This window comes from Podarcis pityusensis (genome assembly GCF_964106645.2).
Source record: "Podarcis pityusensis genome assembly, chromosome: Z".
Taxonomy (NCBI): Eukaryota; Metazoa; Chordata; class Lepidosauria; order Squamata; family Lacertidae; genus Podarcis; species Podarcis pityusensis.
The window spans coordinates 24581501-24595384 of NC_138044.1; the positions used below are offsets into that span (position 1 = coordinate 24581501).

The window sequence follows — 13884 nt, forward strand, 5'->3', positions numbered from 1 at the left end:
TGAGTTTCTTACCCTTGGGCAGGTTGGGTGGCAGGAGTGGAGAGGAACAATAACTCCCTCTCTGTACCCAGCAACACAATCAGATTGAACAGAAAGTGGGTGATACTGGGAAGGCACAGGAAGAATTATGTATATTTAAAAAGAAAAGCATCAACTCAGGATGATAAAGCATACAAGTCCATAATACAGATCCTAACCCATATGCACAGAATATCATTTCAAAGCCCTAAACAGTTTAGGCTACCTGAAGGATGGCTTACACCACTGAGCTTGCTTGTGATCTGAAGTCGACATCTGAGGTCCTGCTTGGGCACTCACTGGAAACATCAGCTGGTAAGTACATAAAGCTGTGTTGGCCATGCATTGTGCAACTCTTTCCCAATGAGAAGCCACTTGGTCCCTTCATTTCTGTCATTAGGGCAGGCCTTTATTTAAGGAGAGGAGAGGAGCTTTGATACTGCCTTTTCTTAAGCGGGCTTAGGTGATCTAATTAGGTTACTCCCATGCATCTATTTGTCTGTATCCACTCAGTGCTTCACATTCTGCCAGGTGTTGTATTATTTTTACCAGGGCTTTTTTCAGCAAGAACTCAGTTCCAGTACCTCTCAGGTGGGCACCATTACTAAGAGAACAATGGAGGCATTCATTGTGAGTTCCAGCACCTCTTTTTCTAGAAAACAGCAATTATTTTTACTTTGTCTTTCACTGCTAAGAGTATAAATCCTAAGAAGTCACGGTTCAAAAAACAAGGAGGTCAGCATAGTTTTTAGCATATGTGCAGGGAAAAGAACTTATCTGAAAATGCGGGAACGAACCTCACCACTGCAGAAAGTCAGTTTTCACTGGAAACAAAAAACCTTGATGGAAAATGTGGCAGAGAAATGACTGACAAAGGAACTATTCAATTCACAGCCGTTTTGCCTACTTGCAACATTTCTCCTGAAAATGCTTATTTGAAACTTGCCAGAAACAAAAACATCACTACAGCACCATCCAGTGGCTAAAAATATGCACACACACAAAATGATGGGCAAGAACCACAAAGCAGAGGGGATGTGCTATAGTCAAGATTTCTTACATCCAGTGCTTTCTTTTCTGGGGGGATGCAGGGGTACGCATACCCCTAAACATTTTATGAATCTAAGTTTGGCCTCACTGAGAGGCAGTATTTCAATATGAGTAGGAAAATGAGAGTACTGTACCCCTAAACATATTTTTAGATAAAAAACCACTGCTTACATCTGTTCCTGTAACAGTAGCAGTAAGTACCACCACCATACACAATAATGCAAGGAGGGAATCATGGTTTGGATATACAGTGGTACCTTGGTTCTCGAAGGGTTTGGCTCCCTAACAAATTGGCTCCCGAACGCTACAAACCCGGAAGTGTTCCAGTCTGCAAACATTTTTTGGAAGCTGAACATCCTACACGGCTTCTGCTTTACTGCAGGAGCTTCCTGCAACCAATCAGAAGCCACACCTTGGTTTTCAAACCATTTTGGGAGTCAAGGTACCACTGTAAAAAGGTAAAGGGACCCCTGACTGTTAAGTCCAGTCGCAGACGACTCTGGGGTTGCAGTGCTCATCTCACCTTTCTAGCCGAGGGAGCCGGCATTTGTCCGCACAGTTTTTCTAGGACATGTGGCCAGCATGACTAAGCCGCTTCTGGAGAAACCAGAGCAGCGCAGGGAAATGCCGTTTACCTTCCTGCTGGAGTGGTACCTATTTATCTACTTGCACTTGACGTGCTTTTAAACTGCTAGGTGGGCAGGAGCTGGGACCAAGCAACAGGAGCTCACCCCATCGTGGGGATTCAAACAGTTGACCTTCTGATTGGCAAGCCCCAGGCTCTGTGGTTTAGACCACAGTGCCACCTGCGTCCCTCAGGTACCACTGTACTCATAGCTAAAGCTTATGGAATGGAAATGAGCAGATGAAGGGATAAGGAGAAGTAACTAGAACAACCTGTGGCCTTTCAGATGTTGATGAACCACAATTCCCATCACCCTTGACCACTGGTTGGGGCTAGTCTCCTGTTTCAATTATAGTGCTGTTTTTAATGAGGTTGTTTTATTGCATGTTTTAATTACAGGTGCTTATATTTTAAACACAAATATACCCTGCCCCCTCCATCAAATTTTCACAGTACAAAGTGATGAGAATTGCACTCGGAAATGTGAGATAACAATTGATTGATACTTATTAAGCATTCATTCCAATTTGTTTATAACACACAATATGACTCCTGCACAGACTTTAGCAGGCATCTACACTATGACTTTAAAGCACATCCAATGCACGTTTAAAGCATGTGGCTCCCCTGCAAAATATGGGAACTGTAGTTTCCTGCTAACATAGCTACAATTCCCAGCCCCCTTAACAAATTACAGTTCCCAGGATTCTTTAGGGGAAGTCATGTGCTTTAAATGTGTGTTGGATATGTTTTAAATGTATAGTGTGGGGCTGCACTTTTCTTTGCCGGGCACACCAAGGAACAGGGATGCTGTTAGGACTCCACATCCCATCAGCCTCAGCTAGCATGGCCAGTGGTCAGGGATGATGGGAACTGTAGATCAACCATCAACCACATCTGGAAGGTGCAAGCTTTGCCACCCATGCCCTAGTAGTTCTCATATTGATCAAGCCTCATGTTATTTTATTCTAGTGTATATTTAATGAAAGCAGAAAGGACCCTCTTTTCTTTAAATTCAGTGGACAAGCTTCTTTAGAGCAAAGTTAAAGTGGCCTTCAGCAACATGGTGCATCATAACGGGGGGTGGGCTTGGGCTGTGATCTTCAATGAGGGTGTTACAAGCAGGTCCTGGTTTTCATCTGTGAACTGTTGACAGGTTGTGTAAGCAATCTTTCCTTTAAGCAGTAGATAGAGCTGCATGATGTACTTCCGGGTCATTTTCTGCAGAAAACTGCCAATCCATTGGTTTGCACTGAAGGCTTGGCTAGCTGAACTCAGGCTTAATGTTCACATTAACATGAAAGCTGGTAACATCATGAAAGTCACAAAGACTGAAAACATTTATCTTCTGAAGACTGCAGGTGGATTCAGATGACCTGTTACAAACTCATGGGGACAGGGTAGATATAACGCAGCCCAACTATGGTATGATATCAGTATTTCCCTCATCTTTTCTCTTTGGATCATCTCATTTAGCTGTGATTCCTGCATTGCAAGGGGTTGGATTAGATGACCCTTGGGTCCCCTTCCCGTTCTGTGATTCTATTATTCCTCCTCTCAGTTTCAGAGCCAACTGTGCGAAAATTCACTCTTAGCCATAAAACTGAGCAGTTACATAAGAGGGTTAGCCCAAAGTACAGTATGCAACCGCAGCTGGAAGCAGGGGTTACACATGAAATTATGCTAACCTCATCTGTCATGTTAAAAGCTCAGCAGATGCTGGCACTTAGCACTTCTTTCGCAGACAACCACACACAACTTGTGGACATTGGAATGCAGTGCTAGCCCTTAGGGTGAAGGGCAGGTAAGAGATCAAAATCAAATAATGTTAAAGTCAGGGCAATGGCTCTGAGAGCTCTACAGGTGAATAATGCATGAATAAGGCTCATGCCTACTGCTAATATATATTTAACAGAAACAGTTTTCATAAGAGATCTTACTAATCTTTATTGAGCTTCCACTTCAGGTACTTATAGAGGCTTAATGCTGATGTACAGGTAACTTGCAACTTACACTTACTTAACGTATGTGCTCACAGCTTTAAGCACATTGCCAAAAAATAATAATAGTAAATTAAAAATGATGCAGAAATGGCACACAGAGTGAAAAAATGAAAGCCAGCAGCCTTCACTGAGTGTGTTTGGGTGAAGAGGCAGATGGAGAGGGTGCAGAGGAGGCCATGGAGACGAGTAATTTTTTTAATGGTTTTTAAGAGGTGTTCTGGCTTTATGTGATTTTGCTTATGCGCACGATAGCCAGGAATGTAATCCCTGGCATGTTAAGTTGCAAGTTACCTGTACGTTATAGCCCCCGTTATCAAATCCTATTCCCCCAAGCATTTTCTTATCCAAATGGATACTGCCTGCTAAATGGTTTATGGCAAAGTAACCTCAAGCAAACTCAACACTGAAACATAATCTAAAGTCTAAAACCTGAATGACATTGTACCCTATTTGAAATAGGGCTGAGCAAAGAAGTGCGTGTTTAGAGGTGGGCAGGAGGGGGGATTTTTGCTACTGCTTGCTTCCTGGACCACTAAGGCCATGTCAAAGCTACAAGTCAGTGAACTGGTTTTCTTTTGCTGCAAAGCAGTCCATATTTTAATTTCATTTGCCACTGCAAGCACACATGTATGTTGAAATTATATATACAGGAGTAGTTTCAAATGTGTGAGCTTCCTTTTACAGCTGATTTATTCAAATGCCAATTACTTTGTCCAAGAATGCAGCAAATTTTTCTGGCTGTCCAGGAGGAAAAGGCTTCAGGGTTGAAAAGTCTGATGTTTGAAGTGTCTTCAGAAGGGTCCTATAGAAAAATAACCCCCAAAAAACACCCCACACACAAAAATTACGATTTTGGAAGAGGTAGTTCATTCAGTTCTTTTACCCTTATAAATAGCCCTGCAAGATACAACAGATTACATTATAGTGACTTGCCCAAGATTACCTGATGAGCTTCCTGGCTGAGCAAATATTTACCGTATAAGACTCACTTTTTCCCTCCTAAAAAGTAAGGGGAAATGTGTGTGCATCTTATGGAGCAAATGCGGGCTGCGCAGCTATCACAGAAGCCAGAACAGCAAGAGGAATTGCTGCTTTCACTGCGCAGCGGTCCCTCTTGCTGTTCTGGCTTCTGAGATTCGGAATATTTTTTTTTTCTTGTTTTCCTCCTCCAAAAACTAGGTGCGTCTTGTGGTCTGGTGCGTCTTACAGAGTGAAAAATACGGTAATCCCTACACCCAGACTAGATCCACTACACCATGCTGGATCCCATGATCAATTTCACAAGCTTTCCATGAGCTGGATTTGCACATTACAGCAAATGTGCAGCTACCATTTTAAATAAATAAATAAATAGTAGTCCTGCTTCCCTTCTTCCTAGTAACATCCAGTAACACAAAATGTGATATGCCACTCCAATAAGCTGCAGGTTTTCCTGCCTCTGAGTGCCACTTCACTGGCTGCTCCTTGAGGTCAGGGAAACTCACAGTGGCAATGATTCTGTATCATATATTTTGCACTGCTAGTCCTAGGTGGAAGAATGAAATGTGGAGGCTGCTTTTTTCAGTGGTAGTTCTGTATCTACTATAACATTTCAGAAGAACACAGAGCAGAAAAAAACGTTTTGCTTGCTTGTTTGGCTGCTTTGGGTTTTTTTCCCTAGAGAGAGGACAAGGAAACCGAGCAGGAGTTTTATTTATTGAAGGGTTGTCTTCCAACTGCTGCTCTTTCTCACATATCCCCCTAAATACACACCCAGGTGTTAGGTTCAGCAGAGGAGGCCATCTTGGTAGTTCCTCTGCCTTCAGAAGCTTGGGTGGTAGTGGCCTGGGAGAGGGCATTCTCTGAGGCAGCCCCTAAGCTGCAGAACACCCTCCCCACAAAGGTGCTTCTGGTATCTTTGTTATACAGCTTCCAAGGGTGAAAGTCAAGCTCAGGAGGCTGAGGTGACCATCATGAAGTCTCAGCTTCCAAGTCCTGTTTCAGTGTTTCATGGATTTCCTTATTTATACCCCCAGCTTTCTTCCACTATGAAATCTAAAGCAGCTTACATTGATTGGTTCTCAGGCGGTCTTCCATCCAGGCACTGACTGGAACCAGGGCTGCTGAAGTTCTGCAAGGTAGGTGGGGGCTTATGTACCTTCAGAGGGGTGACCAAGAAGGGGTCTTGAAGTCTCAGAGTGAGTACCCAGCTCCTGCACAACAGGAACTGTATGAACATGCTTCCTACAACATCCCCTCCTTGGAGTCCCCCTCGTCTAGGTCAATGGAGTCATGACACCACCTGGACTCTGCTTCCAAAGCTAACGAAGAAGGGATCTCTGTAAGGATCAATGTTTATTCCTTGAAGCTGGGGCTCTGGCTTTAGCCAGAGAATACAAAAGGTGCTGTATCTTAATGGCCGGAAAAGACTCATTGATTGTAAACATTCTTCTTCCTGCCACAGTCCATTGGTTTGAGACATGCATTGTTGCTTCCTTACTTCCAGGAAGGTCAACATGGATAGTTTGCAGAAGGGCAACTAAATGGTGTTGAAGAAGAGCCATGCCTGCAAGTTAGGGGGAATGAGATGCACATTGCTTTAAACAGCCTCTACATCAGGTAACTCAAGAGCCAGTAAATAGGGTGATTAAGATCTGCAGCACTAAATTGATTCAACAGTTTTTGTAACTTTGTGTTGTGAACTGCCCTGAGACCTATGGCTGTAGTACGGTATACAAATTTAATAATAAAGTAAGTAAGTTTGCAGGAAAGCTTGCAACCAAAACAGTGTTAAAGAAGATCCATACCTGCAAGTGCAGTAAAAGAGGTGGCCATCCCTGCACAGCTGCCTTGCCAGTTCTAACTGGTGATTGTCCATAAGCTTGTCATTTACAACTACCAGTAGTGGCTTCCCTGCTTCCAATACTTCCAAGCAGCTACCAGCACCTGTAATAGTAAAACAGCAATGAAGAATAACTAAATTACCCACCCTTCACACTAAGATCCCAGGGAAGGTGACAACAATCAAAGCACAATGCTAAAAACAGTTTACAACAACTTACAATCAGCGAAACATGTGTTACATCTCAAGTGTCAAAAGCCAGGGCAAAGAGGTGTCTCTTCAGCAACAACATTCAATTTCACTTAGCAGTGAACAAGAATTCATGCCAAGGACCACCAGGGCTAGAAATGAATATCCAGCAACATCTACCTTTTGAGGGCTTTTGTTCCTCTGAAGACTGACCTTGTCAAACATCCATACTCCCATTAATTTGATGTATTTAACATTACACTGAGGGGCATAAAACACATATTAAGAAAGCAATCCTGTGTTTGGTAGAAGGGTGGCTAAGAGCCCGTAAGATGCTGCAGACCTCTCTCTCTCCAGACAAAATGCCCCTCAGAAGGGCACTGGGCCAGATCTGGGGAGGCCTTTGATTCACCAAATTAAAAGCCCCGTGTTATCCTGACACAACATCAGAAAGGATGTGAAACTATGCCAGCCTTGGAACCCTCACTAATGTGGTGGAGAGGATACAGCACAGTTGGTTTAACATCCCATATGTGGTGGGATATGTTGATGCCAATCAAGACTTTTCTCATTGAAATAGAAGTTTTACCTGCATGACTTATGACTAGATCGGCTGTTTGCACATCTTCAGAGAGTGAGTTCTTGAACCTGAACACTTCCAGGGTAAATGTAGGTGTGCTGGTTGAAACAGGGCAAACTGTGCCCCTGCCAACCTGAAGGACAAGTCTGCTGTAGCCAAGATCCTGTAAAACCTGTAGAGGGAAAGGAAATTACAATCAGACTTGGTACTGACTTAAGTTAAATGCAAGAATAGCACATCAGATGCTGCGAGTGTGAGCTAATTTGCCCCTTCAAGTACATAAAGCCTAGCCAGACGCAAAAATATATAGGAGCATTTGGCAACTTATCAGTGTGCTTGTATCTTCCTGGTGAGACAGTCTTTATGTATAAACAGTAAAATGAAATTAGTGTACATCACGTATGATAAAACTGTCATTTGCATTAACCTTAATTAGGTACGTAATGCAATCTTGTATCTGTAACCCACATATTCAATATCATTTTCTGTGAATTAGTTACTGCTTGCCTTGGACTTTGTATTGCAAGCAGGGTAGCTGTGCAGGGACAATTTGGGAGAATTTGTGTGCAAAAGTGTTTCCCCATAATCCAGTGGGGATTCTTACCCCCATTCTTATCCACCATTCTTAATGGTGGAGATTTTGCTATAAAATTGTACTGGTCTCTTACTAATCCTATGCAAAATTAAATTCCCTTAAACCCATTTATTCCACTAGGCTTTGGTGCATTCATCCCTACATAGATGGGAGGCTGCTGCTCGACCAGGCAGATTCATATTTAAATCAAGGGCCACACAAGCACAGACAGGCTGCTAATACACTTCTGATATTCCACTTGTATCTGTTAACTCCCATTAAAACAGAGATGGAAGACCTGTGGCTGCCCAGATGTTGGACTGCAGCTCCCATCAGCAGGCCCGTGAAGGAGAGGAGGCAGCCAGGTACACTTGCCCTGGGCCTCAGAGGGCTAAGTCACCCACAGAGGCCCACCAGGGATTTTGGAGTTTATTCTAAGACTCCTGCCCTGGGCCTCAGACCAGCTCTGCACAGGCTTGCCCATCAGCCCCAGCCAGAATGGCGTATGCCTGACAATGATGGAAGCTGAAGCCCCCAGGGATATCTGGAGGGTCACAGGATCCCCAGCCCTGCATTAAAACAATAAGAGTGCTTATTTCTGGTGATAAACGTGACATGGATTGCACCACTGAGGTACATTCCACCAGCACTACCACCCCCCAAAAGTACAATGGGAACTGTTAAGGGTGCTCAGAGTTGCTAGAAGACCCCACTCCCATGTTCCCCTTCATGGACCTCCAATTTTTAGAGCGGTTTACCCCTAAATAATAATACCCCTACCCAGGAAAGTCTAGCTCTGTGAGGGGAATAGTGTGTACGTGTGTCTCCCAATAACACTCGGCGCCCTTAACCAAAGTGCTGCTTCCAAGACGTTTTGCGGGAAGAAGCTATGCCTGCTTATAATGTGAATGGACAGTGCAGTCTCTTCCATGGATCACTGTGGAATTTACTTCTGAGTAACCCAAGCTAGAGGACGGGCAGGAATCATCCTGCACCTTTGTCTTTCTTCACCTATCACGTTCGCCCCCACCCCCAATATCCTTCCATGCAAAGTGCGGAGCAATACTGGGGTTCCCTTTCTTATTGGAAGCAACATTCCAGACAGGGACTCAGAAAAAAAGCAAGGCTCGCAGAACTCCTAGAAGATGCCGGATGTTACGCCACGCCGGCTACACGCGCCGTTTCCGCCCGTCCATCGCTGGCCTCCGGCGGTTGCCTAGCGACGGCGGCCAAAGTCGGGAGAAGCGGGAAAAGAGAGAGGGCAAGAAGGTGGAAGAGCCTCGCCTGCAGAGCCTCCGGAGCCGTCACGGCGGCGATGAGGTCGTCGAAGCTGGTCGTGCCCACGGTGACAAAGGCGGATTTCATGGCCGGCGGAGAGGCGTCGTGACCATAGGGAAGGAAAGCTAGAGCGGAGGTCACGTAACGTCTTGGATGGGAAAAACCTCCCCACGCACCAGAAAGCCGGCGCCCTTCTGAAACGAGCAGTATCTATGGTAATCCCAGTATGCTTTGCGAGGGGAGCTGAGCAGGGAAAAGTCGCCCAGAGATAGGAAAGTGTAGAGAAATGCATCTCCTTGTTTCAGTGGGTAAATTCAAGATCGTTTGGAAACCATTCTTTTAGACGCAGGTTGGCGGAGACAAAAGACGGTGGTAGGTAGCGGTTAGAGTTCCTGACTAGGAATCTTAGAGGTGAAGGGTTGGAATCCACTCGGCCAGGAAATTTATTGGATGACCTTCCACGCCACTCACTGTTTCTCTTAGCTTTACCTACCTCACAAGGTTGCTGTGAGGATAACAATGAAGAGTGGGTAGAGCCATTTGGAGCTCCTGGGAGAAAAAAGAATTGGCCAAGTTTGACAGGTGAGCAGGGTCGACCATCTCTTTGGCGATCGCTCATAGCTGAGTAAGATTGTCTTCCATGAACATGGTTTTAACAATGAGTCCGTAAGTGACTGTGGAGACCAATTCTGAATCCACACGTTCCTCCACAGTGGGGACCTAGGTTTCTGAGCGGGAGTTGATCATGGTGAGGGTTTGCCAAACGTGCCTTCCACTTAGCACATTTCTCCCTTGCGTCTTGAGTTTGAGCATCCATGACACCTTTGGTCAAGACTGTTCTCCAACTGGAGCGCTCGCAGGCCAGTGTTTCCCAGTTGTTGGTGTTAATACTACATTTTGTTAGATTTGCCCTGAGAGAGGCTTTAAACCTCTTTCGTTGACCACCAGCATTACCCTTCCATTTTTAAGTTCGGAATAGAGTACAGTGGTACCTCAGATTAAGAACTTAATTTGTTCTGGAGGTCCGTTCTTAACCTGAAACCATTCTTAACCTGAAGCACCACTTTAGCTAATGGGGCCTCCCGCTGCCGTCGCTGTGTGATTTTTGTTCTCATCCTGAAGCAAATTTCTTAACCCGAGGTACTATTTCTGGGTTAGCGGAGTCTGTAACTTGAAGCGTCTGCAACCTAAAGCATCCATAACCCGAGGTACCACTGTAGTTGCTTTGGAAGACGATAATCAGGCATCCGCACAACATGACCAGTCCAACAAAGTTGATGTTGAAGAATCATTGCTTCAGCACTGGTGATCTTTGCTTCTTCCAGTACACTGGTTTTAATTCACCAGTCTTCCCAAGTGATGTGTGAAATTTTTTGGAGACACCATTGATGAAATCTTTTGAGGAGTTGGAGATGGCGTTTATAAGTGGTATATGTTTCACAAGCATACAGTAAGGTTGGTAGTGCAATAGCTTTGTATACAAGCATTTTGGTTTCCCTGCGAATGTCATTTGGGAGAAAGCCGCACTCGCAGAGCTGAGGCAATGCTGGATTTCGGCATCAATGTTGGCCCTTGTGGAAAGATAACTGCCCTGGTAGGAGAATTGATTGACACTTTCCAATGTTACACCACTGAGTTGGATTTGTGGAGCTGCAGAGGGGTTGTTTTTGTGCTTGTTGGTGCAGCACTTTGGTTTTTTGGATGTTGAGCAACAGGCCAAGCTTTTCGTAAGCTTCTGCAAAGATATTTAGGATGGCTTGGAGGCCATCCTCTGAGCGTGCACACACTACGTTGTCATTATCACACTGAAGCTCTATGACAGAAGTTATGGTAACCTTACTCTTTGCTTTCAGCCTATTCAGATTAAAGAGCTATCTATATGTTTGATATATGATTTCTACTCCGGTGGGGAGTTTCCCTTTGACAAAGTGTAGGATCATGGCAATGAAAATAATAAATAGAGTGGGGGCGATAACACAACTCTGTTTAACACCTGATCCCACTGTGAATGGTTCACTTTGAGAGCCATTGTTATCTGTGATTGCTGCTGTCATAATATCATGGAGGAGCTGAATGTTGTTCACAAATTTATCTGAGCAGCAAATTTTCAGAAGGACAGTCCACGGGGCATTATGATTTACAGTGTCGAAAAGCCTTAGTCAGATCAATAAATGCCATGTACAGTGGTACCTCGGGTTACAGACGCTCAAGGTTACAGACGCTTTGGGTTACAAACTCCACTAACCAGGAAGTGGTTGCTCCAGGTTAAGAACTTTGCCCCCGGATAAGAACGGAAATCGCATGCCAGCAGTAGCGGGAGGCCCCATTAGCGAAAGCACACCTCAGGTTAAGAACCGTTTCAGGTTAAGAATGGACCTCTGGAATGAATTAAGTTCTTAACCTGAGGTATCACTGTACAGGGGTTAGTTTTGCTCTCTGCATTTTTCTTGAAGATGTTGAGTGGTGAAAATCATGTCCACTGTGCCCCTAGAAGGTCAAAAACCATTTTGGGATTAGGAAGGGTAGCCTCAGATATTGTTAGAAGACGGTTTGCTAAGATCCTTTCAAGAATTTTGCTGGCTGCATCTAATAAAGAGATGCCTCAATAGTTTCCGCAATCCATTCTATCACATTTTTAAAATAGATTGATAATTTTGGCATCCCTAAAGGCTGCTGTGATCTCCTCTCTTTCCCAGATTTTTTCAATCAGCTTGTGAAGTTGTTGTGTAAGTTCAGTTCCATCCACTTTGAAGACTTCACCAGGTATCCCATCAGGTCCGCTGGCTTTGTTGTTTTTCATTTGGTTAATAGCTGTACACAATTCTCCCAGATTTGGAGATACTGCAAGCTCATCTCTAATTTGTTTCTGTGGAATTTGTGAGAAGACCTTAACAGCTATGGGGGAGTTGCAGTTAAAGAGATGCTGGTAGTGTTCTTTCCAGCACAGTGTAATAGCTTCTTTATCTTTTAGAAGTGTGGTACCATCTGTTGAGTGTAGGGGGCATATGCCATGAATTATTGGCCCATAGATGGTCTTTGTGGCTTTAAAGAAACTTGGTGCATCATGAGTGTCGGCTAAGTGCCAGATTTCTTGAAGGTTTTTTTTTTTTATCAACCAGGTGTTCTCTGGTGTGTTTTTTTATCAACCAGGTGTTCTCTGGTTCTTCTTTGAACCTCAGCCTTAGCGTTGGCATAGGTTTTTTAATTAGTGGCACAATTTCTTTCTTCCTTTTCTTGTCAGTAATGCGTTAAATCTCACTGTCATTCTCATCAAGCCGGTGCTCGTTGCTATCAGGGAACTCCAAAAGCAGATGGTCCTTAAGAGTCATTTGGAAGCAATCCAGCCACCTATCAGTCACCTGACATCATGTTTTCCTGACATTTCATTTTCCTTGCCTCTGTGGTTTGAAATTGAACACTGGACAAAGGAACAGCACTTTGCAACACCAACCATCATGGCTGCTGTTGCAAAGGCACCACACTAACAGCATAACACAGTAAATAAAAATCAAAAGTCAATGGCTTTTGAAAGTTATGGGGATATATATATACTTTCTCCCCTTTGAAAAATAAAGGTGCACCTGCAAACAGCTAATCGGTTATGATAAATTAAAGATCTCTGGACAGAAAGTACATAATTTTATCCATCCACTAGATGACAGTGTTTGTACACAAGGATAAATCCAAAACCAACAGAGGTATGGTAATGTTACATGGACCAACTGAAACATCACAAAATAAATATATAAAAATATAAACAAGTAAACCTTTACTTCAGAATAATTATTATTCAGTCTAAATGTTGTTGTTTTAAGATAGATTTGTGGGGTGGGGTAAGAATCTGAATGAAAAGTCCAGACTGCAGACTTAATAGAAGAAGTAATGTTCACACTGAAGCTGGTCTAAACACCCAGTGGCAGAATAAAGTAAACACATTTTTTCAGTCCTCCCTGATGTTAATTACAGTCATACCTCGGGTTGAAGTAGCTTCAGGTTAAGTATTTTCGGGTTGCGCTCCGTGGCGACCCAGAAGTAATGGAGTGCGTTACTTCCAGGTTTCGCCGCATGCGCAGACGCTAAAAATGATGGCATGCACAGAAATGGCGAATCGCGACCCACGCAGACGCGCAGTCGCAGGTTACGCTCTACTCAGGATGCGAACGGGGCTCCAGAACGGATCCTGTTCGCATCCAGATGTACCACTGTACTCCCTGCAGCTAGAAAACTAGTACCACAGGGAAAGGGTTGAGTTAGAATCCTCCTTTCTCTCCAGATATGCTAATCTTCTATTTCCAAGTAATCTGAGTGGGTGGGAGGGAGCTATCATAAGCAGCATACCCCAATTGTAGTCTTAAGTAGTATCATTCCCACTATTTCCAGTGTTTGAGTTGTGAGCGCATTTGCTTATCCAAGCACAAATGGGAATTAGTAGCAGGCTTGGAGGGACCTCCAAGTTTGCAGAAGTACAGAAAACCTTAAAGAAAATCAAGTGAGTCGGATGAGAACTGAGTATGCTCGCAGGCCACAGAGCGCTGGCTGACTGTTGAGGGGCTGGAATGGAGTGTTCTGGGGGAGGATATGATGGCTGGCTGGCTGAAACAGTGAAGAAACCCAGGACCTCTCCCTGTTGCAACATTTGGTCGTAGGCAGGGCTGGCTCACCCATGAGGCAAGTTGAGTCAACTGCCTCAGGCAGCAGGATCCATGGGGGTGGCAGATTCCTTTTTAAATATGTGGACTGAATCAA

The 13884-nt window shown here is 44.2% G+C and overlaps 1 protein-coding gene and 1 long non-coding RNA gene across 8 annotated transcripts in view; one reads left to right on the forward strand and one right to left on the reverse strand.

Annotated features, from left to right (window-relative positions):
* Positions 1–4261: 4261 nt before the first annotated feature.
* On the reverse strand, positions 4262–9348 carry ALG13 (ALG13 UDP-N-acetylglucosaminyltransferase subunit). Of its 2 annotated transcripts, none has more exons than XM_080990567.1 (4): positions 9145–9348; positions 7296–7458; positions 6483–6621; positions 4262–4498 (listed from the first exon to the last, which is right to left on the reverse strand). In XM_080990567.1, the coding sequence occupies exons 1-4, from the start codon at positions 9223–9225 to the stop codon at positions 4390–4392; spliced, it is 492 nt and encodes a 163-aa protein (XP_080846693.1). In that variant the 5' UTR covers positions 9226–9348; the 3' UTR covers positions 4262–4389. The 2 variants fall into 2 exon arrangements, with proteins under 2 accessions (XP_080846693.1, XP_080846694.1); XM_080990568.1 differs by lacking the exon at positions 9145–9348 and adding an exon at positions 8927–8971.
* A 171-nt stretch (positions 9349–9519) lies between these two features.
* LOC308468411 overlaps positions 9520–13884 on the forward strand; it is a 38108-nt gene continuing 33743 nt past the window's right edge. For all 6 annotated transcript variants that reach the window (XR_013981633.1, XR_013981634.1, XR_013981635.1 and 3 more), the window contains exon 1: positions 9520–9720. This is a non-coding gene — a long non-coding RNA (uncharacterized lncRNA). The remainder of the gene's footprint in view (positions 9721–13884) is intronic.